This window comes from Kwoniella bestiolae, chromosome 1, assembly GCF_000512585.2.
Source record: "Kwoniella bestiolae CBS 10118 chromosome 1, complete sequence".
In the NCBI taxonomy this organism is placed as follows: Eukaryota; Fungi; Basidiomycota; class Tremellomycetes; order Tremellales; family Cryptococcaceae; genus Kwoniella; species Kwoniella bestiolae.
The window spans coordinates 2,287,804-2,314,520 of NC_089241.1; the positions used below are offsets into that span (position 1 = coordinate 2,287,804).

Consider the following 26,717-nt stretch of genomic DNA (forward strand, 5'->3'; position numbering starts at 1 on the left):
AGTTTCCACGTTGCATTTATTCGGAATCGTTCTGGGTCGCCCTACGTCACAACAAGAATTCATATACATGATAAGGAGCCCCATTCACTTTGTGATGACCTGTAACCTCATAACACCACCCTCATGATCTTCCCAACAACGTCTCCAAGGTCTGCTGTGCTCGAAGTCCTAATGCGACTGTCGTGAAGAGACTGAATCTCTCGTGTTTTATCCTGGTCCTGGCTGTCTAACCGATGACAAATCTTGCTCCTTCATTCAATGTGTCTGCGGCGCTCAGAATGACACATCATAGCCAAACTTGCTCTGTTCATTGCCGTACACAGAGAGGCTGGTGTAGAAAAAACGCTCTAAGCCGCGAGGCGCCGAATAATCTCTTTTGGTGGCAATCTTTCTGCTCCTGCCCACGTCGCTGCTACCTGACGTGCTTTTTCTAGCGGCTTCTGCCCTGCAACCCTTGATTTACTCCTTCGAGTGTCGGGAGCTCAAACACTACGGCTTCGAGCGAGAAGACAGGACTGACTCCCTCCTTTGAGACCCTTTTCAAATCGAGTCGAGTCATAAAAAATGTATCGCATACAACCGCGACCTTTTGGCACACTTATAAGCTGTACTGCATCTGCCAAAAAGTGAACCGTCAAGACTCAAAGAATCTAGCCACCATTACCTTAAGATTGCTCCTTTCGAATAATTTCTATAAAGTCTTTTTCAAGCGAGTCCTCCATCGCTATCGAATCGCTACCGCCCTCAGACAGTGACAATTGAAAGCTAAAGACCCAATCAGCCATTTTGCCACCCGTTTTCCTTTTTGTCTACAGGAATTTCAAGCCTTACTTTTCTGCGTACAATGCTGCACAAAATATCGATTCCCTTCGCTCCTACTGCTATTACGGTCTCCTGCTCCGAACAGGACCTTGACGTAGTCAAAGACACAATCGAGAGCTGTATTTCTAAAGCCTGGCTCTCGTTGGAACCAAGCACCGCCTCAAGTGGAGCCGATCCAGCCGAAAGCATTGCTCATTGGCAAGGTTTGAGTCAGGAAATCAGCAAGCAACTCTTTTGTTCCAGACCCCCGTCTCCACTCTCGGATGCCGTCTCCGACGAAGTCGATTCAAGTGAACATCTCGAGCACGATCAGAACGGTGACCTCGATGTCTCATCTTCCTTCCACGGGACCCCAAGATTTACAACATGGGTAAGCGAGGCGGCCAGGTCTGGTGCCTCTGCGACCGGAAATAATCAAGGAGTAGACTCCTTTGACTACTTGAGAAGTGATAGTCCGCCTCACGGTGGGGTGCGGGTCTTCCGACCCACCTGCAAGAACGATAAAGGTTTGGATGGCGTACACCGTCCGATCTCACCTTTTGATCTCGAGGGACCCGCGTCTGGTAACTTAGCGAGCGAGACGCAAAGCAGACTACCCCTTTCTTCAGCAGAGACTGGGATGCACGTTATTAAAGCTAGAAATAAATCAACGGAGGAAGCTGGTATATCCTCGATTGCAGGGGGAACAGTAGCCAGATTGCGAGATTTTTGGGAGCATAATCATTCTGACGGTCTTTGACCCGGATGATCTATCTACCTTATCACAGTAGTTTTCGCAGAAGAGACTGATCATCGGCCATTTCAGGTATAGCTGGTTCTGGTGATCTTGATCCAGTCTACAATAGAGTGTTCCATATGAATTTATGATAGGTCATTTTCAAAGCAACATAGCTCTTTTTAGTGCGAGGAGGCTTCTGATGAAAATCTAATATTGTGATCTTGATGCAAAAAATATACGGATGTCCATCTCAAACCGACTCATGGGACTAGATCCCGGACGATCTCTTGTGCTGGGCTGGGCTACATTCGGAAATACGTGTAGTCTAAAACCAGGAGAGCAAGGATGATTCTACGTCAACCGCCTCGTTTTCAGCGCCTCCTAGCGACCTCCAGTGCTTATCTTGTAGACTCGTCCATGAGCGTTCTTGAATAGACGAAAACAGACACTGTTTGTTCGGTCTTCTTGTTGACAACTGACCTTGCCCCTTTCAATCATCTTAAAGAGTGGCATTGCTTCCCAAGAATAACATCCTTTGACCAGTTTTTCGCCATCATCAGCTTCGTTGTAAGACTGCTTGATGATCCTTTGTCAGTTATGACTAGGCCGAACAGATGCGCAAACCCGACCTGGGACAGTAGCGTGTACAAGAGGTTCGCCGCCACCCGACCATGAGATGTCGCGCTCAACAATCTCCCATAGAATTTATCCTTGAGCAAGAGCACATTGGTGCCAACTCATCGATCAGCAAACACAGTGTAACATTGTGAACAGACATCCATCTCTTGCATATGATTTTAGCTACGAGTACAAATTCAAAGAGACCACTTGAACGGCCCGCATAGTAATCAAAAATGGGGAGTCACTCGCTAATTTGGGAATGTCCCTTGGTGTGTTATGGAATCCCACCATTTCCGTACTGTTTACTCTGTGAACGTACAAGGATGCCGCTTGCTAAGCGTTTGCTGTATGACACGGTTATCGTGACTCTACTGACAAATACAGTTCCAACGTTTCACTCGAGACCCGACAGGAGCTCCGAGTTCATACGATTCATTCCCAGCACACCATAAGTCTGGCCCGATAAAGCTATGTGGACGGAGCAGAACAATATAGATCATATGCGCGGTAAGACCGAAGCTTGTCTTTGGCTTCAGGCTTGTTCGCACGAGCAGTCACCGAACGATGGTGGCGTCTCTACGAACGAGATAAACATGTTCTGCTCTGGCCCATGCAGAGCTCTGCCTAGGGCAGCAATATCTCAACTGCTAGTAACACCCACACAAGGACGATCTCTGGCAAACTGTTCAAGTTCAGCATCGCCCGAGGAGGTGGCAGATCTTTCTGGCCTCCGGGACAGTCCTAGCAAGATAACAGCCAAAAGCCCTTTCATCGCAGCCGCCAATCGAACTCAAGAAGGTGATACCACCGACACCATTCGGAATGGCACGGTATCCTCCTTGATCGACCACTTCGAGTCATTGTAAAGGTCCGTCGGTCACAATGCTCACTTTGCTGTAGGTTTGGGCAGTGCTTAGCTGGTTCAAATTAGCAGTAATGTTTGTCTTGTGCCTTTTTGCACCATGAAGATTGGAGTGATGAATGCGCATGAACCGCTGATATGTAAACCAGAGCAAAATCATAGCGCAGCCATAAAATTTCTCAGCAGCGTGCATTGGAGCTCTCGATAAGCCAATTCTTCATTTGGGCGGCGTGATCTCTAGTGACAAATGATCATAAACGGTCATCAGTCGTAACCAGCCCATATCAAAGGTTTTTGAGGTGATCTAAAACTTTCTCTTGCGTATCTTATGTATTTCTGATCCATGTCGTTTAGACCACCATCTGTCGCGTCTTTTGATATCATTTGCTTCGATGCGAGATTTCTCACGGTGAGATCGATGTCATACCAATGATTATCTCCTTTGATTTCTCCAAGGTCGAACTGTCGACTCCCCTTTGTTGTACGAACGATGTAAGCCTTGAAGATCCTTTGATATTCTGAACCCCGACTACATTTCCAAAAACATCATGTGTTTCGACTCGACTCCAGTAGACGCCGATTATCAGCCAACTTTGGTCGACGTACTGACTTAAAGCTCAGACCTTCAAGAGTTTACAAAAAATACTTTTTCGCCGTCTTTTGGATCCAGTTGCAATCCACCAACCTCATTGCCACTCAACCTCAACATAGCCCTCGTGACCATATGTCGAATCCTGATCAACGTGTACCAGCGTCTTTGAATGAAGACGGGTCTCATCCTCAATATCTTGAGGGAGACGTAATACCTCCCAGTGACATGCCACCAACGTATTCAGACGTCCTACGACTTCAAAATGCTCCGTCATATCAGCCATATCTCCCTTCAATGAGCCTCCCGGGTTCTTCAGAACTCCCTATTATGGCTAATTATGGTCCGCATCCAGGATATCCCAATGGTCCTACCATCGATCCTGCGACCCACAATCTGTTACATGGCCCATTCCCTTATCCGCCTTCTGAGCGTATCTGTTACTGTCCTGGCTGTTCTCAATCAAGGGGATCCGCGGACTACCCCCAATTTCAAGACACTGTAGCAGTACGTGCGCCGTCTCAATACACGCAAGACTTTGCTCAACCCTTTCCTGGCATGTTGCTACACTATGGATACGGAAATGAAAGCTATGGATACGGAAATGAAACCTATGGTGCTTGGGGTCCGGACGCTATGGCAGAAACATTTGTTCCCCCAATGGGTCCAGGCGAGTATATGCCCCTCGATCACAGCTATACAAGTGGTAGCTACCCTGCCCCTTACTTTCCAGGTGATTCCGTCTGTCCTCTATCAAACGCTCCCTTCTACTATCAGCCTGAGCATCGATGATTGGATTTTACAGAGCAAACCGCTCAGTCAAGTCAACGCGACAGCACCGAATCGCATTCTGACACAGTGATAATCTCACCCATCTTCGTCGTAAGTCAATCACTTTAGACTGGCACCCACAGCTTTATAGCTTGTCTCTCTTCTCTCCAATGGAGTTCAGCTGCTCAGGTCTTGAATTGTCTCGCCAGAAACGCGTTGTGATGGAAGCTGCAGGCGATCAGGAATCCTTGGCTGATAGACTAACGGTAAGGACATCTCCCGTGATGTGTATCGTGCTATGCTTGGGTGGAGGGTAACGAAGGTTGTGTGCGTAAAATAGAGCGACCTTGAAGGAGGATCTGAAGAGACAACAGCTCCAGAGACTCCAAAGCCCAAGGAGGAAGATCAGGAGAGCACAAAAGCCTAAAACTGAAATCCGGCTTTGACCACAGAGCTGCAAAGCAGTTGTGTCAGTATTAGCCTCGATATTTAACCAACGTGGCAGAATAATAGGTCCTGTCTGTACTGCTTTCACGTGCAATCATTTCAAGGAGAAAGTGGTGTAGTAAATGAGGCATGAATTGTTTCGAAGACTCTACAGGTGGCGTCGTAAATCCAGATCAACTGTAATGGAATGTATTAGACCTTTGAGCTACTTCCGACCAAATTGAAAATGTAACGAAGTCTCTGTAGCTTCGCAGGACTGCCTGACGACTCGCCTACCATCGTCGTTGAGAGATCCCTTCAAAGTATACCATATAGTCTGTACTCTATGTGTTTGAATTTAAATTTCATTCCAAGTTATGCGCTCAAATTACAGTCGCCTCAAAGAAGGCAAATCATAGAATAAATCGATTAGTGGGATGAACATTCTCAAATTTTGTAATCTCCTCCCTGTTCACGCTCCCCGTACCAGACTTCTTATCGCCTTCTCGAGGCCCAGCCGCTGATGTCTCACCGTCAGACTCAGAACAAGAAGCAGATGTGATACTTCCAATGTATCCAATTCACTAGACCGGTAAAGTGCCTTTACATCTAATGTCGATCACGCGGGATTGGTCTCTCGCAATTCTTTCTCAATTTTTATTGGATTGGATTGATATCAAAGTCTCACCTTAACATGCCCAATTTTATCCAATATTATTTTCGATGTTGTTATTTTTTCGACCTTTTCCATAAGCACCGGTTCACCGATGTTTTCTGCGTCTGCTCAAGCAGTAGGGTCGATAGTCACACAGATCTGGTTTTGTTGATGTCCACTTTCCTCTCACGTCGTATCTCCGCCTTGAGTATTGAAATTGGTTTAACGAAGCTTGTGTCCCCTTTCACACGGGGAATCATGTTGTGCATGGCTCTCATCAACTGACCCGATGTCTTCAATCTAAGCGGCAGTACACCATGGCAGTTCTAGCATGGATCTTCAGCTATGTACTTCTTGATGAAGTCCTCTCATTTAGACTGATTCGTCGTTCTCATTTCATCAGAGCTGCAGGACCATGGAAGGACCCTTGGTATCGTATGGCAACGGATGATACCTCGATCTGCATCGCCTCGAAGATGTCATATGCATCCTTTCTTGGGCATCTGAGTCTGAAGTTGACATCAGACGAGAAAAAGGAGAGGGTGTTGATGTGTGCGCTGCCCATAGACTTACAATACCATATAAATTACGATGCATGTTGACATGTCAAGCACCTCTCATTCTGCCATCAAACAATAGATCGAGATCTCATTCAGAATATCTCACTCTACCCGAACCAGGTTTGACTGTTGTTTCCGCATCTCACTATATCATTGCCGTATTCTACCATATCAGTGGAAGTTAACCTTCACGGCTATCAGCTTACACCATGGAACCGTCCAAATCAGCACAAACTTCTTCCGGCCACAGAATGTCCTCCGGCCCAACCGCTTCTGGCTTGGAGCTTGGCTTGTGCTCCCCTTCGCCTCTTCCGCTTAAACCGGTAGATGCTTTCAAATCGCCCCAGGAACCTTCAAAATCGAAAGACGATCCGAGGAGAGATCGTGGCCTCGTTGTTGGAGATGATTATCAGGGACGGACTTCTCCCGATCCACCGTCTGTGGGATCATATGCGGCTTCGCCCAAGTTCTCCCCGACTTTGGAGCGAGCACGCTCTAAACATTATGAAATTCCTAGCACTCAAGGAAAGCAAATTTGTTATAGAGAGTGGGAAGCATGGGACCAGGAGGGTGGTCAAGATAGAATGGTGGTTCCGCACCAAGAAGGAAGATCGCTTGCCTTGCTGCTCCAAGACATGTTGGACAACAGGACCTTTTGGGCCTGCCTTGGTCCGAACCAAGAAGGATCGCTGGGGTCAGGATTCCAAAACACATTGGACGACAGGACTTTTGAGGCTATCTGCCCTGAGTGTTGTCAGAGAATTTGGACGGAGGGACAATCCAGAGCTGGCCAGAACGAATTATTGTCAGATCGGGACTTCCCTGGTACACCTGTTCCTGTCGACTTAGGGTTTGAGTCTTACCCGTCTGCCGCTTCGAGTCCTTCTGAGACTGTTGCCCACCCCAGTGCAGATGACAGTACCATGGCCATCCCGAAGGGAACAACAACAAATCCCTCAATCGAATTGTAGACGACAATCTACCTCTCCTCAGGGTGCAGGGGCGACGATTATCCTTGACGTTTTCGTGATTGACCTGGTCAGATCTATGGAACGTCGTTGATTGATGCATTGTTTCTAAGTCTTGCAAATCTTATTCTCTCCATAACCCATGCCTATCGTTTCTTTAGTACACTTATGCCGCCATACACAAAGCAATGTACTGTACGGTCGGAAGATCAAAGTCAATCACACAAGTGTATCAGATTGACGTAATTAACCACACGAATAGACAGCCGAAGCTGCCGAGATCATTTCGCTGATTGCGGTTGTGCGCTCACGAACTTATCGTCCAAACCGTGAACATGTCTTGGCACCAACATCACCACGCGCTGTCACGTATCAACTGACTATCCTCACCTTTCATGAGTCATGAAGTACAGACCAGTCGTATGTAGCTCGGTCGCGGTTCAGCTCCTTTGGCGCCTTTCTTTGATTTCAATCGCGAAATGACTTCACTCCTGTTTCATTGTTGCGAGGGATACTGTATCATGCGAAACCTTGTCAGCCTTTCTTATGGCTGTACTCGTACCCTTCATATTAAAATTCATGATGTCGCGTCTCTGAACCTCCTTTGATGCTGCTCGGCGACCGGTCAACTCATAATAGATCTGATGGTATATATCACCTTGTTTCTGCGCAGGGCCATCGCTAGGCGGACCCATCATAATGGACATAGCTACTAATTCACATAATTAAGTAAACACTGCGCAGTACAGAACGAAAGATAGAAACAGAATAGGTCATCTAAACGGCTTTACCAGTGGGCAGTACTCAGTTATCCGCCCACCCTTATCACTGTTGTCCGTATTCCACAAAACGACAGATCGGTAGCCACCCCATCCACCTTATATAATCAGTATACCACAGTCCTTAATCCTCAACTATCTGTATCTGGCAATAATCGCACTCGTCGACATGAGTTACACATCGAATTCGCGAGCTTCTTCCGGCTACTCCTCTTACGGCTCATCGTCCCCTGCCTCTTATTTGTACAACCAATCAACATGCGACCGACCATCATCTTCCTCTGGTTATTCCGACATTAAAAGTCGCAGCGCAAGCTCCGTTCAGAGCAGACACGGGGGATATCATTCCTACGATCTTCGCGATGAAGCGCGACACATGTACGATCGATCAGGGGACGGCAGCGAGAGGTTCTCAGACGGTTCTTCAGTCGGGATTTATACCGCTCAAAACTCACCTACTTTCTCAAGCTATAGTGCTGGAGAATCACAAGGGAGATACTCGTACTCTCGGCCGGGGAGTCCCCGAAGCCCATATCATGACTCCGAGACCAGTTCGAACCTTGTCCCCTCGATGTATCCCAGTCCCCCCGGCTCTCCATTTCATGTTCCCTCGACAGGCTATAGTTATAGTCGACCACCTGAATCCCCTCTGTCTAATGGATCAGGCCATCCTGATGATATCAGGGCCAGCGATTGACCTCAAGAGGACGGTAGTACCGCCGCGATTTGTACAGGTATCGTCGGCGATATGAGGGCTCGATGGGAATTAGATAAGTAGTCATAGCGAATCTAGTAAGGATAGGTAACGCAGTACAGCATGCTGTAGACTACCCCGGAATACTTCCTGGTTCCGAACTTAATTTATACTGTGCATTTGTACACTCGCCTGCCATCTTCTGTTCGTAAGCTAAACCCAAATGATAATGCATGTAATCGAAATATCTAACCAATCTATTCACGAATCTATTCCAACGAACTCCAAACAAACAAATGATACCGAAAACATTAACACGATAAATCCTCCAACGCCTGTCCAGAATGGAGATCATAGGATAAATCGATGCGCGGGATGATCATCCCCCAACTCAACTATCTCCTCCCTACTCAAACCCTCCAACCCAAACTTCCTCTTCCCTTCTTCAGAGGCCCAGTCTCCCGTCTCTCCAGGTCCAGGAGCAGGACCGTAAAGCTTCTCCCTCCTCCTGTTCTCTCGGCGCAGGCCGAAGTACATCACACAAGCGGAGATGAAGCATATACAGGAGAATCCAAATGTCACGCCCTGCCCTACGAGGAATCGGGGCGAATCCTTGCCTCGGTAGACTTGGGAGGAGATGATTCCCCCGGAGTTTCCTAGGGAGAAAATCAGACCCATCGAGGTGGCTTTCTTGTCTGCGATGAACCATGTTGTTAGCTTGGTTCTTTTCGAGGCGATTGGGAGGACTTACAATGATTACCGAACGTGTTTCCTGACCAGACAATCACCGTGGCTATACAAGGAGCGATCGAACAAGTGGTCAAGAAGACGGCGAAGTACAATCCTCCCTATGAGAATCGCATTGTAAGCACCATATTCACCAGATCGAATAGCAACTGTCACGAAGTGGGTGTGGGTCAACTCACGGGGTATCTGATAGGGATAGTCAAGAAAAGTAAATATCCGATAGCGGCCATTGCCGACCAGAACATCAGGAAGAATCCTCGTTTACCGGTCTTGTCGGAGAAGTAGGCGGTAGTCATCGTAGTGATGAAGGCGAGGACGTAGGCTGGTATAGAGAGATCAGCCATACTTCTGGGGTGGAGGTATGCGGAGAACACTTACGAGGTGTACTCAGGAGTAATGATTGGGCGGTGGTGAATCGACCAAGAGCGGCGATGATAGTAGGCGAGAAGAGGGATTGACTGTAATGGCAAGACAAAGTCAGCAAACTAATCTCGGTCGGGACGATCTACGCAACGCCCAGACTTACCTGTAGATGGGTTCGGCACAACCAATGTACATCAACATGAAAGTGGGCGTCTATCCACCGTGCGAACAATCAGCTTTCACTCTCCACCTTGCACAAAGCAGACTCAGACTCACCTTCCAATCCTTCAAAGCTCTCTTAATCACTTTCCAGCTGAAAGTACCCTCCTGCATTATACCCGTATCCTCCCTCAGTCTAAGAATGACCATCTCCTTCTCGAGGGGAGTCAAGAATTTAGCTTGATCGGGCCAATCGTGAACCATCCAAATTGAGGCGATACCAATGACGAAAGAGAGGAGCCCTTCGATTATGAACTGTCATTCCATCATTATCAGCAAACTGACCCTGTCCATACGGCTAGAGCCCCTTTCAAGGTTTTTGGCATTTTAGCATTGAGACACTCACGATCCAGGACCATCCTGCTTTTCCACCTACACCGTCCATTCGACTGAGGGCATCTATATTAAAGAGGGAACATCAGTACTCAGCAGGATATTAGGCTCTTTGGGGGCGAGAGGATAATAACTTACATCCAAAGATACCTCCAAAGGCTCCTGCTAATACAGCTCCAGCAAAGAACAACGAAATCCTCTTGGAAGCCTCTTTACGCTTGTACCACCCAGTCAGGAAGAAAGAGATACCAGGGAAGAGACCACTTTCGGCCAGACCGAGACAGAATCGAAGCGCTAAAAGTTGGTGATAGTTCGTGACTAGACCCACTGCAAGCCAGTAAAGAGAATGATTAGCGTCAACCGCCGATCCGAAAGAACGAAAAGCGGGGCCGCAGTCGACTTACTTGTAGTCTGGAAGATGGACCATACAATCATGATGAATGGGATCCATCTAGATGGTCTGAATTTCTTGAGAACGAGATTGGAGGGAACTTCAGCTGCTACGTAACTACGACAAGTTTACTGTTAGTTTCAGTTTATAAATTTGCTATCGAGGTCTGATCAAGCTTACCTGACGAAGAAGACTAGATGATAAGATAAATTGCTTGGGTCAGCTGGCGGGCTTTCAGAATCTAATGTAGCGGACTAACTCACTCATCGAAGCGTTGTTGTACTGCAGCGAAGACAGACCTAGATCTTTGTTCAATCCTGCTAGTTTCGCTGTACCAATGTTGATTCTATCTAAAAAGGACATCGTGAAGAGTAATCTATTTTTTCGGTTTACGTATTAGCTTCACGCACAAACACAGGGTCCTATTCGAAGGATACCTTTCGATTGATGGATGCTGAAACCGCACTCACGTCATCCATGGCACCAAATTCCTATCAATCTTCTTGATCAACTTCTTCTCTGCCAGCTCGAATTCAGCAGGAGACATCGCTGCGATCTCCTCTGCGAGAGATTGTTTGTGGTCTGGTATAGTCGATGGCGACCTGCTATCATCTTCTCCAGATATAGCTTGTGCGCCCACGAGCTTCTCCTCGGTGGTGGTGTTTGGTCTGGTCATCGTAAGAATGGCGTCTTTTTGTGCTTTCTGGACAAAGCGCTCTTTTATGCTGATTAGTTTTTCTTTCTTGCCGCTGTTTTTGAAGAGGAAAGGAGAGAGAGATTTTGGATGCATGGACGTGAACATACAATTTCTGGCATGACTAAACAGAAAATATTGGACCGGAGTAAGTCACAGGAGATCGGTCCGGCCGACGTCCAGTAAAGTGGACTGACACAAGTGGAGGGAATGCATTGACTCGAAATTATCTGAACCAACCAAACATCTCTCAAAGAGAATCTTTAGACGAGAAATCCAAAATTTAACCTTGTTAGTGCCGCCGGAATTTGGTAGGTGATAGACGGTGCCTGTGTGTCGGCCGATTCACCCGATGCGATATTACCGGGTGGTCTGTGCGACGCGTTTAACTTTGTTGGGTGAAAGTAATGTTCAGTCCACTTGAGCGTTTATGGTGTACCGTATGACAGTCGAGAGCATCGTATCGAGAATATCATGCATTTGTACCTATGTTCAAGTATATACAACCCATACTACAACATTGAAATTATATGTTCGCCCATGACCGAATATGTATAAGATGCTCTTTACCCTTGCCTAGTACCATTTCCCAACTCTTCCTTTCCTCCTCTCAGCTTTGATCGCTTTCATATCCTTCTCTTCACTTTGGTCCGGCAATATTTTATTACTCTCCTCTTCATGCTCCATCGCTCTTCGTCTCACCTCCCTCTCCTCCATACTCAGCCCATTCCCTCTGCTTGATACCGATCCGAAGATATGGTCGGAATCGGATTCTCGTTGCATCCATCGCAAGCATTCTCGATCGATTGGTGTGGATCTAGAGAAAGAGGATGAAGTGGATGAGGTAGATTGAGTGGAGTTTGTGGAGATGTCCGATGCAAGAGTATTGACGGATGTGGATGATTGTGTTCGACTATGTGTCGTTGATGAGGATGCATAGATCGATGAGGGGTTGGAGTAGGTGGTGTTTTTGGAAGATGATGCAATTGGTCCCGAAGGGAGGAAAGGAGTTTGGTTCACGAAGGTTGGGTGAGTAGACATTGTGTTTGTATTTTGAGTACGTTTGGTGTGTTGTGGTAGGTTTGCTTTGTGTCTACTTTTGAACTCGTGATGTGATGTGCGTTTGTGTGATTGGTGTTGGTGAATATCCTCCTCCCATCGTCTTTCGGTCGATCCATCTTATACCTTCTAAACATCCTTCACTTCACACTCAAATCAACATTACCATCAACATTCCCTTCACCCTTCACTCGGTGATTAATAGCAGAAAACATCCGATCAAAAGTCAATTCAGACATTTGAATAGAGACTGACACCCACACGTGGTATCCTATTCAGTCTAGAGACATTTCCTTAGCTGTACACTGTAGATGTGTGTGTAATAAGGTGTAAGATAGTAATGTTCTGACATGTCGGATGTTACAAGACGAAGCGATTTATGTCAGTATTCTGATAAGATCTTTTTGTTTGATCGACATGGTGGTTATAATGCAGGATCACCTGTTTCAGTATAAGGGTACGCATGGTTCGATTCGGATAAATCACACACAACCCAAAACATCCTACCATAAAGGCTAGATCGGACTACACTAGCTGATCAGATGATGAAGCCGATTTGAATAGGTGGTGAAGGCAAGGTGTCTCGTTTCATCCGTTTAGTGTACTGAAACATGACGACGGCAATGGATGGGATCTGGAGTTGTAAGATCTTACTCTAGTATATGGGTTATTGGTTTATTGTTTTCAGTCGTGGTCAAACGCAATCAGCCGAGTAGGAAAAGCGGCGCTTACCGCCTCCTGCACTGAGCTTTGACCACTCCATCATCTCAGATCCGTGTCCTTGTCCTCCACTTTTACGTGTTACAGCTTCACTGCAACTTGAAATTTCAATCGCAACTGCTTTCTCTCGTTTACCTCTACTCTAGTCTAAAAAGACATTGACGTACACCAAACGCACGTCTACAAGCTATCCGCAGTCAGGACTATAGAGCCGAGATGAGAGTCAAGCTGACCTTACTCCCGCCATTCACATCGGCGAAACTCATCTTGCCCGTACCCGAACCGATAAAGACCGTCCATGATCTGAAGAAACACATACTGGGCTCACTCTCGGTAGTATCTCAGCATGCTTCACAGGCGAAAGAACTAGTTCTGGAGATAGATGGCTTTGAGCTTCTAGCGGGGAGCGAAGTGGGTGTAATAGAGAGTAGCGATGTGGTATCGTGAGTCGGCTGGTTCATCAGCGATGACACTCAACCTTGCAGCTGATGGACGAGCAGTGTGAGGTTGGCACCGGGAAGTTCGAAGATCATAGTCAAGGAGGCAACAAGCAAGAAGAGGAAATCGCGCGATACCAGTAAAGATGTACACAAGTCAAAGAAGATCCGAAAGACCTCTACACCGAAACCATCTCAGCCAGATGTCCCTTCATCAGCTCAAATTCCTGTTGTCCCCTCGATACTCCCCACGTCGCAAGCTGAAGCAGCAGCCAAAACAACGACCGTAAAACGAGCAAGGTCCCTGTCATCATCATCATCATCATCGTCCTCCTCAGCCTCTTCATCGTCGTCAGCTTCATCCTCTTCATCGTCTTCAAGCTCGTCGAGCTCAAGTATATCCTCTGCAGAGCCTGAATCATTCCCCGTCTTATCCAAACCATCGTAAGCTGGATTTCATCCCCATGGCCCCATAATTTACATACACGTGATGACTGATATCGTGTTTAGGCAAAAAGATCACGGAGCTCCACCGGGCCAAGGCAAGAATTCCACCAAAAACCGTAACGCCCGTCGTCGCCTGGCCAAACAATACAAGAAGAAACTCATCAGTCAACGACCACCGGCTAACAAGGATGAGACGAACGGTAGGACAAGTGAAAGTGTAGTTGAAGCCGTCACTACAAGTGTTATAGCTGGGGAACAGCAGATCCCTGTCCCGGGAAGTATGTCAAATAGGAATAAGAAGAGAGGGTTCCTAAGTGATATGAAAGATAAGAGAGGTACGAAGACGCTCTTCGTGGAGAATGATGATAACGACGAACAATCGGTCTCGAAAGAGAGTATTCGAGCAATGGAAGAAACGCCGAGTCTGGTGAATGGAAATGGACAAGCGGTATTACCATTCCAAGAGACGTCTATAATCGAAGAAACCCCACCCAAAGGGCATAAGGAGCAGATGGTTATTCCGTCCCAAATGACCGACCTGCCTAATAACCTGTTCGTCACCTCTGCTGAGTTTCCTCGGGCACCCACCTCGCCTAGAGGTAAACAGCGCAGGAAGGCATTGCCTGAGGTACCACCGTTATATGACGGCGTGAATGGAGAAGAACAGGAGATGGTAGAGGATATTGAGGAAGAGGTGATAGGGCAAGAAGAGGAGGAGACGATGAACTTGGGTTCTGCAGAGGAAGCTATGTGGGATAGAGTTGAACGAGAATTCGAGACCTTACCTGCACTTACTTTAGGAAATATGGGTTCATTGAAAGTGGGACATATGGTGACATGTAAGGTAAGCTGATTGCCATGGCGCCACAACGTTTCTCATTACAGAAAATAGCCGAATCGCTGACTCGGTTTGATACTTTGCAGAAACTCGAATTGGACATGATCACGTATTCACCTGCATTAGTCACCAAAATTGCCAAAGTCATTGAAGTCATCGATGGACAAGTCAAGTTGGAGTGGCTCAAGAAGCCTGTTATTGGTTACGAAGAAGAAGGATATGGAGATGAGGGAAATGCTTTCGCAGTTGATGAGCCGATGGACGGAGGCAACGAGGAAATTATACTTGACAGAGGAGAGGTTGAGGCGGAGAAGTGGAAGCTTCTTCAATGATGTAGTATGTGTCGACCATCACGTCAACAGATCTCTACATGTATGTCTTCGTTGTTTCATGATGTTGATACAGTGTGATCCGCTGGTATGCACGATGCTTGTCCATAACCTCTTTGGTAGCTCTCAACCACTCAGATGAAGTTGCGAGCCTGTGCGGTGTCGTACAATGTAGGATCCATTGTGCAATGACACATCCGATATGTTCTTCAGTTGGCTGTGTACGCCATGAGGTCGGCGATCCTTTCAGGACTCAAGACAAAGGCTCGAGGGACCCTCCCTTGATCAACTTTGCACACCGCTCACTTCCTGAACATGCCACCTATTATACAGTATGCGATAAATCCTACAGCATACTTCAGCAATACCCCGATCATCAATTCTATTTTGCCATCTTCCAAATCTGAGCCATTTTCATCTTATCACCTAATCTACCCAACCCACCAATTATGCCTCCCTCGCGCACATCCACCGAAGACAGCGTGAAATCCACCGCACTCACCGATGACCTCCATCCCCCAGAGGAATGGGAGAGTATCGAGCAAAGCATAAATGCTGAGATGCTATACTTTCAAAACAAGCTCCCGCAGATCCAGCTGGAAACAGAACGATCGGGGAGCGCACTAAAGCTTTCAGATCTGGAGCTCGCACAGAAGTGGGAGAGCATAGATCCGACCAACTCGGTCAACCCAGTACGTACTGTACCCTCCATGTTGCATAGGTATTCAAGCTGATATGGGGTTGAGCGATAGGCTGAGATGTCGTTGTACGAGATGACGGATGAGCCAACATCTACACCTACGGATCAGAATCAGACTGGTTCACCTGAGGTTGGACAAGGACAAAAGTCCGGGAAATGGACGGTGAGTGCACCTCATAAATTACTATAGAAATGTAAGACGGTCTCGGATGCTGATATAGCCTCATCCAGGCATACCAAGAACCAAAAACGAAATTGAAGGCTCGGCGCGGAACGGCAAGCCAGCGCCTGAGGGAGAACAATCGACCTAGAGATAGAAAGTATTTGTTCGCTCATACGGACCACAGCGTTACTCGAACGTCCTGGAGATCCAGCTGAGAGGTGTCGGACAGGGGGGAATGACTACGAGTACTCTGAATATCAGTCAGATATCGATCAGGTGACTTAGCATTCTGAGCAACAGAAAATCTTGTTGTTACACCACAACAAAGTTGGCGGCGTGCCATGTTTCCTATTTAGATCGGCGGAAATGTGATGCGTACTGTATTTTCACGAACTTATGCCATTCATCTTTCCTGTGATAGATAAATTGATCTATCATAGCTAACGACCAACTGCACATAACCGTGAGGTGCAGCCTTCGTACAGGACTCCTATTCGGTATGACTCCGGATTGGGGAAGGCAAGGCTGTCGGATCGCTTGAGATGAGTTGCTGAGGCGGAGCTGGAAAAGAGTGTTCAAAAGATTGGCAATAAGTAGATGATACTTTGAACGTATTCGACAGAGAAGATCGTGTATCATTGATATTCACTAACTTATAAGGTTGACTGCAGATGGTTGTGGAGAAGGACATCAACCGGGAGGGAGTTCGCTTCTACACTTTTACTCTGCAGATACGTCCAGACGTGTGGTATGTAAAGCCTGACCTTCGTTCTTTGAGAATGAAGGGAATGGGGAGTCTCAAGAAGAATCGACATCCTTTGAACAACCCCACGAAGATTGAGACGATGCTACCGAGCGTTGTGTTGCCACACAAGCTTGCGCACGACACGAGTTGACCTTTCTTTCATACATATGTCCTCGTCAAGCTATGATTCGACATAAGACTGTGAATGCATATTCAAGTCGAGCAGTAGTGGCTCGATACAAGGGAGCTCCTAATCCTCTCATACACCTGGTACATCTCGCAAATACCAAAACTCATCCAGGTTCTGAGAAGGAACCGAGACAACCGCGCATGTTTGTAATATGCTATCTTCACATATAGCTTGATGGATAGGATCTTCCCAAGTCCCTTTGGTAAGCCCTTCAGACCTTCTGTGAATCTCATGTGCGAGTTTCGTTCCTCTTCTGATGCTTTCGTCAATCTCGGCCTGGCTATTCTGGCGGTGCGAAGGTGCAGAAAACTCAAGCGGGACGAAAAGCTTGATATCCTTGATGGTACTTGCTTCATGGCATTTCGACGACGTACTATCAGTAACAAGCACCACAACAGCAGAGGGCTCCCTAGTCCTATTGAGCGGTCTTGCAAATAGAATAGTCGATTCTGGTTCATGGATTCTCCGTATCCCATATCCACTGGAACGACTCCCGTAGTCGGACGTGCTGGTGCTGGTCAGTCGCTTGCAGTTGTCCAACAATCGCTTTGCGAAATCTCTTTTGGTCTCATCGTTGTTCACGTCGGGATCTATCGATATCTTTTGGTATGCGCTGTACCCCTTACTCTTGATACTTAGCTGGCCGCTTATCAGCTCTGCGTCTGCATAGGACACAGGATCGGTACCGCGGTACAGGCGATATGTGAAATGGCCCTCGCAATCTGCGTTCCAGTATATTATGGTTGATTGATCATTAGCATTTTGATCTTTGGCGGAAGGACCAGGGCCCAGCGCATCGCCCAGACTTTCATTGAGCTCTTTGTCGCTATAGCTGGAGTTGGTCCTCTTCCTCTTGAGGAAGTCTGTATAGTAGGACATCATGAAAGATTGTCTTTTCCTCTTGATCACAGGGAGATGAGACTTTAGTCTGAAAGATGTAGAATCGAGAATGAGCTACTCAGCATGAGTTATAACGTCAATGTGTGGTTCGTTATATATCTGAATCTGTATCTGCGCCTCGGTCAGCCCCCTGGCGAACAACCAGCAACGGTCAAGTTATTCCCCGTCATCCTTTGACACTTGAGAATACATCGGCGAAAAGAAGGTAAAACTTATTTCCACGTCACAGCTTGAGCATGAAAGGATAGCGATTTTCGAGTCAAACTATAGAACTTATATGGATCTTTTGTTGTCTGTAATTGTATACTGATCGGTCTCATCTGAACTGACCTTTGTCAGAAGTCCTGATAGGTTGAAAGTGCAGGAGGACGAGATTTGGGATTCTTGGAAAGCTGTGCAGGCGAGTGGTTCTGTAAATCGATCATGGTCGTTATTTTGAGCCAGACGTCAGGTGTACCCAGATAAGTCGAAAGTATACATACAAATGGGAGTCAACGTACAACACTACTATCCACTGATCTGACAGTCGGCAAAAACGTATGATTTCTATGAATTGTGAGCCTCATCAACTTGGATTGTCCACTTGGGTTCCCCCGGTCAGTCCTGTTCTATTCTATTCCTTCTATGTCCTGACCTGAAGATCGTTTCTAGTCTTTAGTCTTTAACATCATCAGCGACCTCCCCAACCTCTTCGTCTTTCTCCATCATATCCCTCAAATGAGCTATATCACCCCAGTTCTCTATCTTCCCACTCCACTTGTGTTTATCGTGACTATACTCCACATGGACCATCATGATACTGGTATTATAGCATGGTCGATGCAAATCGACTCTATGCGATATCTTGAATTTCAGCATATGGGATAGCAGCTGTTGAAGACATGAGAGCCAGGCGCCGTGAGATACGATCATTACGACCTTTTGGTCTTCTTCTGATTCTGATGATTTGCGGAATCCATTCAGGAAGTGATTCGAAGCGGGTAGTGGAGCTGGGGGGATGTGGGATGAGAGGAAGAGGTCGAACCATTCTGTCACTCTGCGTAGAAGTCTGAGATGAATTTGAAGGAAATCAGCACAGTTTCCAGACCAAGTACGCTGATCATACGGATATGGTAGATAAGACAGACAAGGTCATGATCATAAGAGCGCTGAGCGACAGTCACTTACTCGTGCGAGCTCTCAGCATCAGGAGGAGCATGTTCTCCACGAGCTCTCCTTCTACCTTCCATGGAGCCTAGACATCTCTCCTTTATCCCATCGTGTAGTTTCAGCTGTATATCGGGATGATGACGCAACACGATCTCTGCGGTCTAGTCGATACATACAAAGAAAGGAAGTAAGGTTAGCGTTTCACCATCTCGAGTCCGCTTGATTCTTATCACTGCGAAGACTCACCTCTTTAGCTCTGGATAGTGGCGACGACCAAGCTTCGTGTATCTTGAGATTCTTCAACCGCTGAGATAGCCTCTCGGACTCCTTGCGGCCATGAGCGTTTAGGGGTGTATCTTTATGACCTTGGATAATGCCCTGTACGTTGCTGCGAGAGGGTGTGTCTGTCAGCTCAAGTTCCAGCTGCAGCGAGCGAGACTGTATACATCAGTACTCACTCCTCCGTTTGTCCGTGTCGGATGAAGTATAACAACATGGTTGATATGTAGTCAGCTAAGATAGAAGAGAATGGGAAAGAGGTTACATGCAGGTCTGGTTATTCACTGGTACTCGTATTTATGCTGATCGACAAAGGTGGAGGTGCTGGGTAATAGATATCTAATCAGAGGATTAGACACGATGGGATAAAATGAAATAAAATGCTCGAAAAGATAATTGAGTGACCCGTTTTTACGAGCTATGATGATACGATAAGCCAAAGGTAGAATTCCGATCCAACGTTTGTGTCTTCTTTGCTGCTTTTTTCAGCTTCCACCTATTCTTATACTTATCATACTCTTGTATCTTTCCTCGATATCCAAAATAAACTGATTCAACATGTCTCCCATCATCGTCTCCTTAGGTAACCCTCTCGTGAGCTCATCCCCTCAGACTAGCGATCTCTCCGCAAAAACATCCTACTAACCGTTCATGAACGTTCATAGCTCGACATCCAAGTCGACCCAAAAGAAGGCCCCCAATACCTTGAGAAATACGGTCTCAAATCCAACGATGCCATTCTCGCTGAGGAGAAGCACATGCCCATGTAAGTCAAGTCTGGTAGGCTGATCTCTGCACAGTATCAAGCTGATTTGTGGATGATGAACAGCTACGATGACATTGTTGCCAACGCTACTGTAACTTACGTTGCAGGAGGTGCCGCCCAAAATGCCGCTCGAGCCGCAGCTGTGAGCTATTGTCTTCACTTTCAGTACAATCGTCAATGCTAATCTGATATGTCGCAGTACGTCCTTCCAGCAGGATCCGTAGCATACATCGGTTCAGTAGGAGAAGACGACCTCAAGCAAACCCTCTTATCAGCCAACGAAGCTGAAGGTGTTCAATCAGCTTACCAGACCCAGGCCGCCCCCGCTCGAACCGGTGCTTGTGCCGTCATCTTGTCTAACCACGACAGATCGTTATGTACCACCCTCCGAGCCGCTGAGATGTTCTCCCCCTCTCACCTTGCTACTCCCGAGATTTCCGAGTTGATCAACAACGCCAAATACTTCTACATCGAAGGATTCTTCCTTACCCACGGTATCGAATCTGCTCTTGAGATTGCCAAACAGGCTTCCTCAAGAGGAAAGACCGTTGTGCTCAACTTGTCAGCTCCATTCATCCCTCAATTCTTCAAGGTGCAACTCGAGGAGTTGCTCCCTCACGTAGATATTTTGATTGGTAATGAGAGTGAAGCCGAGGCTTACAAGGAGGCTGCTGGTATGGGCGTGAGTGTTACATCCCTTTCCCAACGTATGACGATCCGTCAGCGCCAGTCCATCAGTGCCGCTTCACATAAAAATCACGATATATTCTACCCAAACACCCGTTATTTCCTCTTTCTGATTTCCTTCTCAATACCGATACTTCCCCTTCTTTCACCCACTGCTCATGTTGTGGAAGACCGTTCCTGGACCAGTGCTGATTGAAGTATACAATTACAGGACGCCACCCTCTCCCAAGTCGCTTCCACCCTCGCAGCCATGACCAAATCCAACGCCTCCCGACCTCGTCTCGTAGTCATCACCCAAGGTGCCGACTCTACTCTCGTCGCTTCCTCCGCCGCTTCCAGCTCGCCCGCCAACTTATCTAAAGAGGATGAGAACCCCAAGACCTACCCTGTGCCCAAGTTGGCCGCCGACAAGATCGTAGATACCAACGGTGCTGGTGATATGTTTGCCGGTGGTTTCCTCGGATCATTAGCTCAAGGAAAGACTTTGAATGAGTCTATCGAGATCGGTCACAAGTTGGGTCAAATGTGTTGTGGACAGATTGGTCCCAAGTTGGTCTGGCCCAAGGAGAGCGTTGTATAAGCACTGGGTAAGAGAAGTGAATCACGGATAGATCGGGACGAGCAAATCGCGACGGGATGATATAGATGTTCTGCCAATACAGCTTCAACGCTTGATATACCATTGTTACGCATATATACCCTGCAACATAGCTTTAGCAAAATAGTAAAATAGTAAAATAGTTTGTCTGTTTTCATAGAATAGACGAGATGCAACGACCAATTCAACAGGGATATACAACAATGTTTTTGTGCCTGAGCTGGGAAATGAAGATTGACGTGGAGGTGGTCCACTGTTCTTCGTCATGTTCGGGTGGCAAATCACATTCCACGTCAATTGTCACTCTCTTCTCTTACGCAGCCATATTCCTACTATCCTCACCTCTGATTGTATTTTATCCTGTGGCCTGGAATCCCACTCACATCCTGTTTACCGCAATCAGATTTCGAGAAGTTTGCGTGATCGCATCCCCTAAAGGCAGTTCATCAAGATGCCCTCGCACAAGAAAATCGCTCTGAAAAGTATAAAGACCCTCACGTTCTATGCTGATAAGTTGACCCATTCGAGGAGGGTAGATCCTATACGTGAGTCAGTCTAGTCGTATACTGACCTCTGTTCACGGCATGGAAGCGGGTATAGCTGATGCGCCATACAGCCCAACTCTCCTGCGTCGGATCAGCATGTGATCTGTATCAACCTGAGGTAGTACAGTGTACGAATATGGGAGATGATGGCTTTGGAGGCGTACAGTGGAGTGTGAGTCGCTCCATTCATACCCAGATTAACATGAAACGGCATCACATAGAAGTTGGTGTGGGCGAGCAACGACTCTAGCTGATACTGGTTTGGTGTACCTGCAGTGCGATACGGACCTTCCCTCCTCATTGAGATTGGGTAAAGTCGATGTATCGTGTGAAGGCTGGTCGAAAAGCGGGGATATGAATGTCCTGCAGGGTGAGTCACTGCCTCGGGACGTCTCATCTTCTTGTACGATGTAACGCTGATCTGCGAGAGTAGGATCATGCGGGTTGACGTATAATTTGAATCGAGTGAACAGGGGATTAGAGTATGGCGAAGATCCATACTTACCTTTCAAATGGGGTATGTACCGTACCATTGTCTTTATTCATCAATAAATTATCGCCTCCATGCCTAAGGATATGACCGCTGACAGAATATCATCTTCACAGACTCGCTATTCAACAAGGCATTCAACATCCTCTTCTACCTCATATCATTCATCATTCTATACAGCCTCCTCAGATCACTCATCCAACGATTCTCCCCTGGTCATACCCCACCAAGAATCTCACGGTTCTTTCCCTTCCTAGGCGGTGATGGGCCTGGTGGTGGTGGGCCTGGAGGAGGTGGAGGAGGGGGAGGTGGACCAGGATTCAACCCCGGTTCAGGCGCACCACCACCACCATATACCAAACACCCCACTCCTCCTCCCTCCACTCAGAATCAGAGCCAAAATCAGAGCCAGGGATGGTCCCCTGGTTTTTGGACGGGATTGGCAGCTGGTGGACTTGGGACGTACCTTGCCAACTCCAACAATCAGGGGCGACAGGCACAGAGGAATCCTTATGAGGGTATGACGGGCGCCAGGAATAGGTTTAGGAGGTTCGACGATGAGGACGATAGTGATAATTGGGATAGAGGTGTGGGGTCGTCTAGGAGGAATGAAGGGTTGGGTGAGATGCGGAGGGCTACTGGGTTTGGGGGGAGTAGTACGCGATAATATACCTCGGCCTGAATTTACAATTAGTTTCTCAAAGATACACGAAAATCTAAACTGCCATGGCCGTCGAATATGTATCAATCGCATTTCTCATTCGTCGTGAAGACTGTCACAGAATCTCCAGGACAACCACAACCTTGAAGGCTTGATAAGGCAAAATCTACCTGATCTGTGACGCGGATATCCAATGATGCATACAGGACAGAAACCAAGAGAGATGAATCACACCCCTACTTCCCTCCCCTCCTCTGCTTCCTCTTCCTACCAATCAAACTCCCCAAATGCCCACCAAGCTTTTCAATCCCCTTCTTCTCGCTCCCATCCCCACCTGCTCGCTGTTCCTTGACATCATCTTTCTTGTCCGCTCTGCCTCCCTTCGAATCTCTTCTATCCCCTCTACCGCCCTTCGAATCCATTCTATCGCCTTTATCGCCTCGGCCTTTGAAATCCCTCTTACCCTTCTCAAACTTGGCCTTCTTATTTGAAGAGCCAGCACCACCCTCATCATCACTATCCTCAGCAGCGATCACCCCGGATTTCCTCTTCTCGCCTACGCCGAATTCCCGCTTACCGTTCCTCTCTTTAGGTTCTCGTGGGGTATCTCGATGAGTGGTAATCTTCTCCACTCGTCTTCTTACGACCTGTAAATACAAGTCAGAGTCAGTAACCAAAGTACATTTCAAGTGGAGGATGAACATTGACCCACCTGGACATTCTCAATACTAAATTCAATCAACAAGGTCTTACCACCCCTCATACCACCTTCGGACCTATCATCTCCCTCTCCTAAACGCTGCTCAATCCTCTTCAATCTACTCTCCAGCTCATCCACACTTTCTTTCACCTTCTCCTTCTCATTCCCACCAGCTGAGGAAGCTTCATTCTTCCTAGCAGATTTAAGTTGAGTCTCCACACGGTCTTTCAAATCTTTCAGTTCCTCTTTCCACCAATTCCACATCAACTTTCCTACCTCGGCGTTATTATTAGCGAAACGAAGTACTTTCAACGCATCTTTATGAGACCTCATTTCCAAAAATCCATATCCCTTTGATCTACCTTGTCCAGTGAGGGGATCAACCTTCTCAGTCTGCCTAACGATCTTAGATTGAATTACAGCTGTCTCCCGCTCCTTACCCTTGCCTTTCTTGCTCTTACGGGCTTCCAAAGCTGCAGAGAGGGTATCGTCCATCTCTTCCGTTCTGGCCAATCCTTCTCTCTCCTCTTTCGCCACTTCCGCATCAAACTCTCGTACAGCGTAGATAGCCAGTCGTTTGAGTGTACGGTCAGTGGCGAACAGGGGTAATTGTCGGATGGAGAGACGTGTCTTTGATATATACAGGGAAGGGTTGGATCGGAGGAGGGTCTTTCGGGCGTTGAATGAGGCTTGTCGCTTTTCGACTTCTGCTTCGGGGAGAGACGCTGCTGCCGGGGAGTTGGGGAAGATCACTATTGTAGGTGCAAAGATTAGTCAGCTTTCACTTGGAATGTATACAATGGTGAAGATCGCAAGCTCACCTCCTTCCCTCATGAGGTAGGTATTCCTCTTATCCCCGGCATTCCTAGCTCTCTCACTATCCTCTTTCATCAGACCAGCTTGTTCTCTCGTCACTGCTCGTGAAACTTCCAGGGTTCTTCCATGAAGGACAAGTCGACTAGCAAGGGAGGATGAAGGATCGGCTGTAAGAACCGAGGGCAGAGCGAAAGGGTTTTTGGCTCCTCCGCCCAGCTATCCAATCAACCAGATTAGCCATACATATGGGTTGTAACATAGGGAAGCAACGTGGACATACAGGCATAGCATTCGCACCGGTCTCTCTAGCGACTTTCTCCGCTTCCAGGATAGCCTCATCTGCATGTTCCACTTTCCAAAAACATACGAACCCGGTTCCTCGGGATCGTCCTGTGGATTTGTCGATGGTTATTCGAGCATATCGCAGGGGGCCGAATGATCGGAATCTACAGATTCAGATACATCAGCATCAGTGAGATCGCGAAAACGAAAGTTGACTCACAATGAGTTCAATTCTTGCTCGGTCGCTTCGAAAGGTAGATTTCGAACGAATAGCGTCGATCCTACGTCTACTGAAGGTAAAGTGGGTTTGACGGGTTCCTCCTCCTCCTCTTCCTCTTCTTCCTCCGAGCCAGCTTCAGACATGTCAACATCCTCGTCCCCATCGTCATCTTCGTCACTTCCTTCCTCTTCGTCTTCGTCATCTTCACTTCCTGACTCCTCGTCTTCCTCCTCGTCGTCATCCGATCCTGAGCCGGAATCAGACCCAGATCCCGCTTCCTTCTCTTCACCGCCGTCAACTTTTCTAGCTTCCTCCCATTTCTCCTTACTCAACGCAAAGTCTACTGCTACTTCTCTACCTTCTTTGCCCGATTTCGTCTTCAGGACTTTCCCGTTGACACCCTCTATGGCTTTCTCAGCGTCTTTACGGGTCAGGAACCAAACGAAAGCGAAACCTCTCGCTCGGGGTGGTGGAGGAGGTTTGGATGGATCGGCGGATGGAGGTAATTTGGAAGGAAGGGTTGGAAGGTCGATGGAGTGGATGGGACCGTATGGTAAGAATGTAGCTCGGAGATCATGAATAGTAGTCTGTTATCAATGTGAAAACATCAGTCATCTCTATTTTTTATGATGATGGTGGTTATTAGCTTAACGATACACTTACGTCCCACGCGAGATTTCGGATAATTAGTCTACCAGCATGACTTTGGGATTTACCCTCGCCCCTAGCGCTCAGCTTCTCCAATCTCTTTTTGAGCACACAAGACAGCAGGGAGCCTTTATATGTGTGTCCATGTAATTTAGGTAATGCCTTGAGGGCTTCGCCATGAGAAACGAAAACGATGTTGGCTGGTACGAGAGAATATGTCAAATGGAATTGCCAACCTCTAGTAACAATTGAAGAAGCGGGGCAGCTCACCTGTATCCTGGCTTGATTCCTCACCTTCTTCAGCAGGTACAGGATATACCAATTCAGCTCTATCATCTACCTTCCTGACTTTCTTCCACAGCACATTCTTTGTTATTCCCTCTGGTAAACCTGACAATACCAACGTTCTGATAGCATTTGGATCTCCTGACTTTTCTTCTCCGGCTGCAACTCGAGGTCTCGACTTGGGCTTGAAATCGGGATCGAGAGCAGCTGCTTTACGCTCTTTCAGAGGAGCCTGAACGCGAATCAGAGCATCAACATCCTAGCCGTTCATGATCACAACTGAGAACGATGGAATTTTACGTACCCTCTCCCCAGCGACTGAAACTCTGATCTTCCTATTCCCTCCCCCAAAGACACTCCCATTCAACTCCTGTACAGCCCTATCTGCATCTTCCTTCAGTGAGTATGTGACGTATCCGACACCTTTCGATTTCCCCGTATCTTTATCGGTAGCTACGAATCCGTGTCTCACTGGACCGAGGTACGAGAAATGAGTGAGGAGGTCGGTGGTCGTTGCTGTGTAAGGTAGGGAAGAGACGAAGACGGTGGTACTGGCGAATTGAAGATTTAGCTGTGATGTCGAGTGTTGTAGACTAAGAGGAAAATGAAACTTACTTGACTCTCTCTTTCCTTTCTTTCTTTAAGCCTGATCCCTCTGAGAGGGGTATGAAGTCTTCTTCTGACATGGTGTTTTGCTACTCTCGCTGCTATCTGTAGAGGCAAGTTGAAGAAAGGCTCTCGTAACATACCTTTTTATTTTTGCGAAAGTCTGAAATCTTGAAATCTTGAAATCTGAAATCTTCGTATCGAACGGTGATCAGCTTCCGACGGAAAGACTGGGGTAGTGTTCC

The 26,717-nt window shown here is 47.2% G+C and overlaps 13 protein-coding genes across 13 annotated transcripts; 8 read left to right on the forward strand and 5 right to left on the reverse strand.

Annotated features, from left to right (window-relative positions):
• Positions 1–844: 844 nt before the first annotated feature.
• On the forward strand, positions 845–1,561 carry I302_100865 (uncharacterized protein; the record flags this gene model as incomplete). Its single annotated transcript, XM_019190874.1, has 1 exon — positions 845–1,561. The coding sequence occupies one exon, from the start codon at positions 845–847 to the stop codon at positions 1,559–1,561; it is 717 nt and encodes a 238-aa protein (XP_019047622.1).
• A 2,348-nt stretch (positions 1,562–3,909) lies between these two features.
• I302_100866 (uncharacterized protein) lies at positions 3,910–4,404 on the forward strand (the record flags this gene model as incomplete). The annotated part of the gene is made up of 1 exon (XM_019190876.1): positions 3,910–4,404. The coding sequence occupies one exon, from the start codon at positions 3,910–3,912 to the stop codon at positions 4,402–4,404; it is 495 nt and encodes a 164-aa protein (XP_019047624.1).
• A 1,829-nt stretch (positions 4,405–6,233) lies between these two features.
• On the forward strand, positions 6,234–6,995 carry I302_100867 (uncharacterized protein; the record flags this gene model as incomplete). Its single annotated transcript, XM_019190877.1, has 1 exon — positions 6,234–6,995. One exon carries the CDS (start codon positions 6,234–6,236, stop codon positions 6,993–6,995), a length of 762 nt encoding a protein of 253 aa, XP_019047625.1.
• A 945-nt stretch (positions 6,996–7,940) lies between these two features.
• On the forward strand, positions 7,941–8,468 carry I302_100868 (uncharacterized protein; the record flags this gene model as incomplete). Its single annotated transcript, XM_019190878.1, has 1 exon — positions 7,941–8,468. One exon carries the CDS (start codon positions 7,941–7,943, stop codon positions 8,466–8,468), a length of 528 nt encoding a protein of 175 aa, XP_019047626.1.
• A 348-nt stretch (positions 8,469–8,816) lies between these two features.
• Positions 8,817–11,194, reverse strand: I302_100869 (uncharacterized protein; the record flags this gene model as incomplete). Its single annotated transcript, XM_019190879.1, has 12 exons — positions 8,817–9,160; positions 9,217–9,313; positions 9,392–9,534; positions 9,591–9,670; positions 9,739–9,788; positions 9,852–10,049; positions 10,141–10,193; positions 10,266–10,454; positions 10,532–10,635; positions 10,699–10,711; positions 10,782–10,894; positions 10,989–11,194. 12 exons carry the CDS (start codon positions 11,192–11,194, stop codon positions 8,817–8,819), a joined length of 1,590 nt encoding a protein of 529 aa, XP_019047627.1.
• A 594-nt stretch (positions 11,195–11,788) lies between these two features.
• I302_100870 (uncharacterized protein) lies at positions 11,789–12,253 on the reverse strand (the record flags this gene model as incomplete). The annotated part of the gene is made up of 1 exon (XM_019190880.1): positions 11,789–12,253. One exon carries the CDS (start codon positions 12,251–12,253, stop codon positions 11,789–11,791), a length of 465 nt encoding a protein of 154 aa, XP_019047628.1.
• A 954-nt stretch (positions 12,254–13,207) lies between these two features.
• I302_100871 (uncharacterized protein) lies at positions 13,208–15,045 on the forward strand (the record flags this gene model as incomplete). The annotated part of the gene is made up of 4 exons (XM_019190881.1): positions 13,208–13,434; positions 13,492–13,872; positions 13,939–14,719; positions 14,800–15,045. 4 exons carry the CDS (start codon positions 13,208–13,210, stop codon positions 15,043–15,045), a joined length of 1,635 nt encoding a protein of 544 aa, XP_019047629.1.
• Positions 15,046–15,491: 446 nt separating this feature from the next.
• I302_100872 (uncharacterized protein) lies at positions 15,492–16,053 on the forward strand (the record flags this gene model as incomplete). The annotated part of the gene is made up of 3 exons (XM_019190882.1): positions 15,492–15,734; positions 15,795–15,905; positions 15,964–16,053. 3 exons carry the CDS (start codon positions 15,492–15,494, stop codon positions 16,051–16,053), a joined length of 444 nt encoding a protein of 147 aa, XP_019047630.1.
• Positions 16,054–16,909: 856 nt separating this feature from the next.
• I302_100873 (uncharacterized protein) lies at positions 16,910–17,719 on the reverse strand (the record flags this gene model as incomplete). The annotated part of the gene is made up of 1 exon (XM_019190883.1): positions 16,910–17,719. The coding sequence occupies one exon, from the start codon at positions 17,717–17,719 to the stop codon at positions 16,910–16,912; it is 810 nt and encodes a 269-aa protein (XP_019047631.1).
• Positions 17,720–18,394: 675 nt separating this feature from the next.
• On the reverse strand, positions 18,395–19,385 carry I302_100874 (uncharacterized protein; the record flags this gene model as incomplete). The annotated part of the gene is made up of 4 exons (XM_019190884.1): positions 18,395–18,788; positions 18,908–19,050; positions 19,136–19,277; positions 19,348–19,385. The coding sequence occupies 4 exons, from the start codon at positions 19,383–19,385 to the stop codon at positions 18,395–18,397; spliced, it is 717 nt and encodes a 238-aa protein (XP_019047632.1).
• Positions 19,386–19,726: 341 nt separating this feature from the next.
• I302_100875 (uncharacterized protein) lies at positions 19,727–21,201 on the forward strand (the record flags this gene model as incomplete). The annotated part of the gene is made up of 5 exons (XM_019190885.1): positions 19,727–19,762; positions 19,834–19,934; positions 19,998–20,076; positions 20,134–20,616; positions 20,833–21,201. The coding sequence occupies 5 exons, from the start codon at positions 19,727–19,729 to the stop codon at positions 21,199–21,201; spliced, it is 1,068 nt and encodes a 355-aa protein (XP_019047633.1).
• A 469-nt stretch (positions 21,202–21,670) lies between these two features.
• On the forward strand, positions 21,671–22,921 carry I302_100876 (uncharacterized protein; the record flags this gene model as incomplete). Its single annotated transcript, XM_065869163.1, has 5 exons — positions 21,671–21,764; positions 21,836–21,936; positions 22,041–22,134; positions 22,198–22,281; positions 22,371–22,921. 5 exons carry the CDS (start codon positions 21,671–21,673, stop codon positions 22,919–22,921), a joined length of 924 nt encoding a protein of 307 aa, XP_065725235.1.
• Positions 22,922–23,151: 230 nt separating this feature from the next.
• On the reverse strand, positions 23,152–26,552 carry I302_100877 (uncharacterized protein; the record flags this gene model as incomplete). Its single annotated transcript, XM_065869164.1, has 9 exons — positions 23,152–23,562; positions 23,628–24,367; positions 24,437–24,647; positions 24,712–24,877; positions 24,934–25,520; positions 25,597–25,781; positions 25,852–26,098; positions 26,171–26,417; positions 26,482–26,552. The coding sequence occupies 9 exons, from the start codon at positions 26,550–26,552 to the stop codon at positions 23,152–23,154; spliced, it is 2,865 nt and encodes a 954-aa protein (XP_065725236.1).
• Between the last annotated feature and the right edge of the window lie 165 nt (positions 26,553–26,717).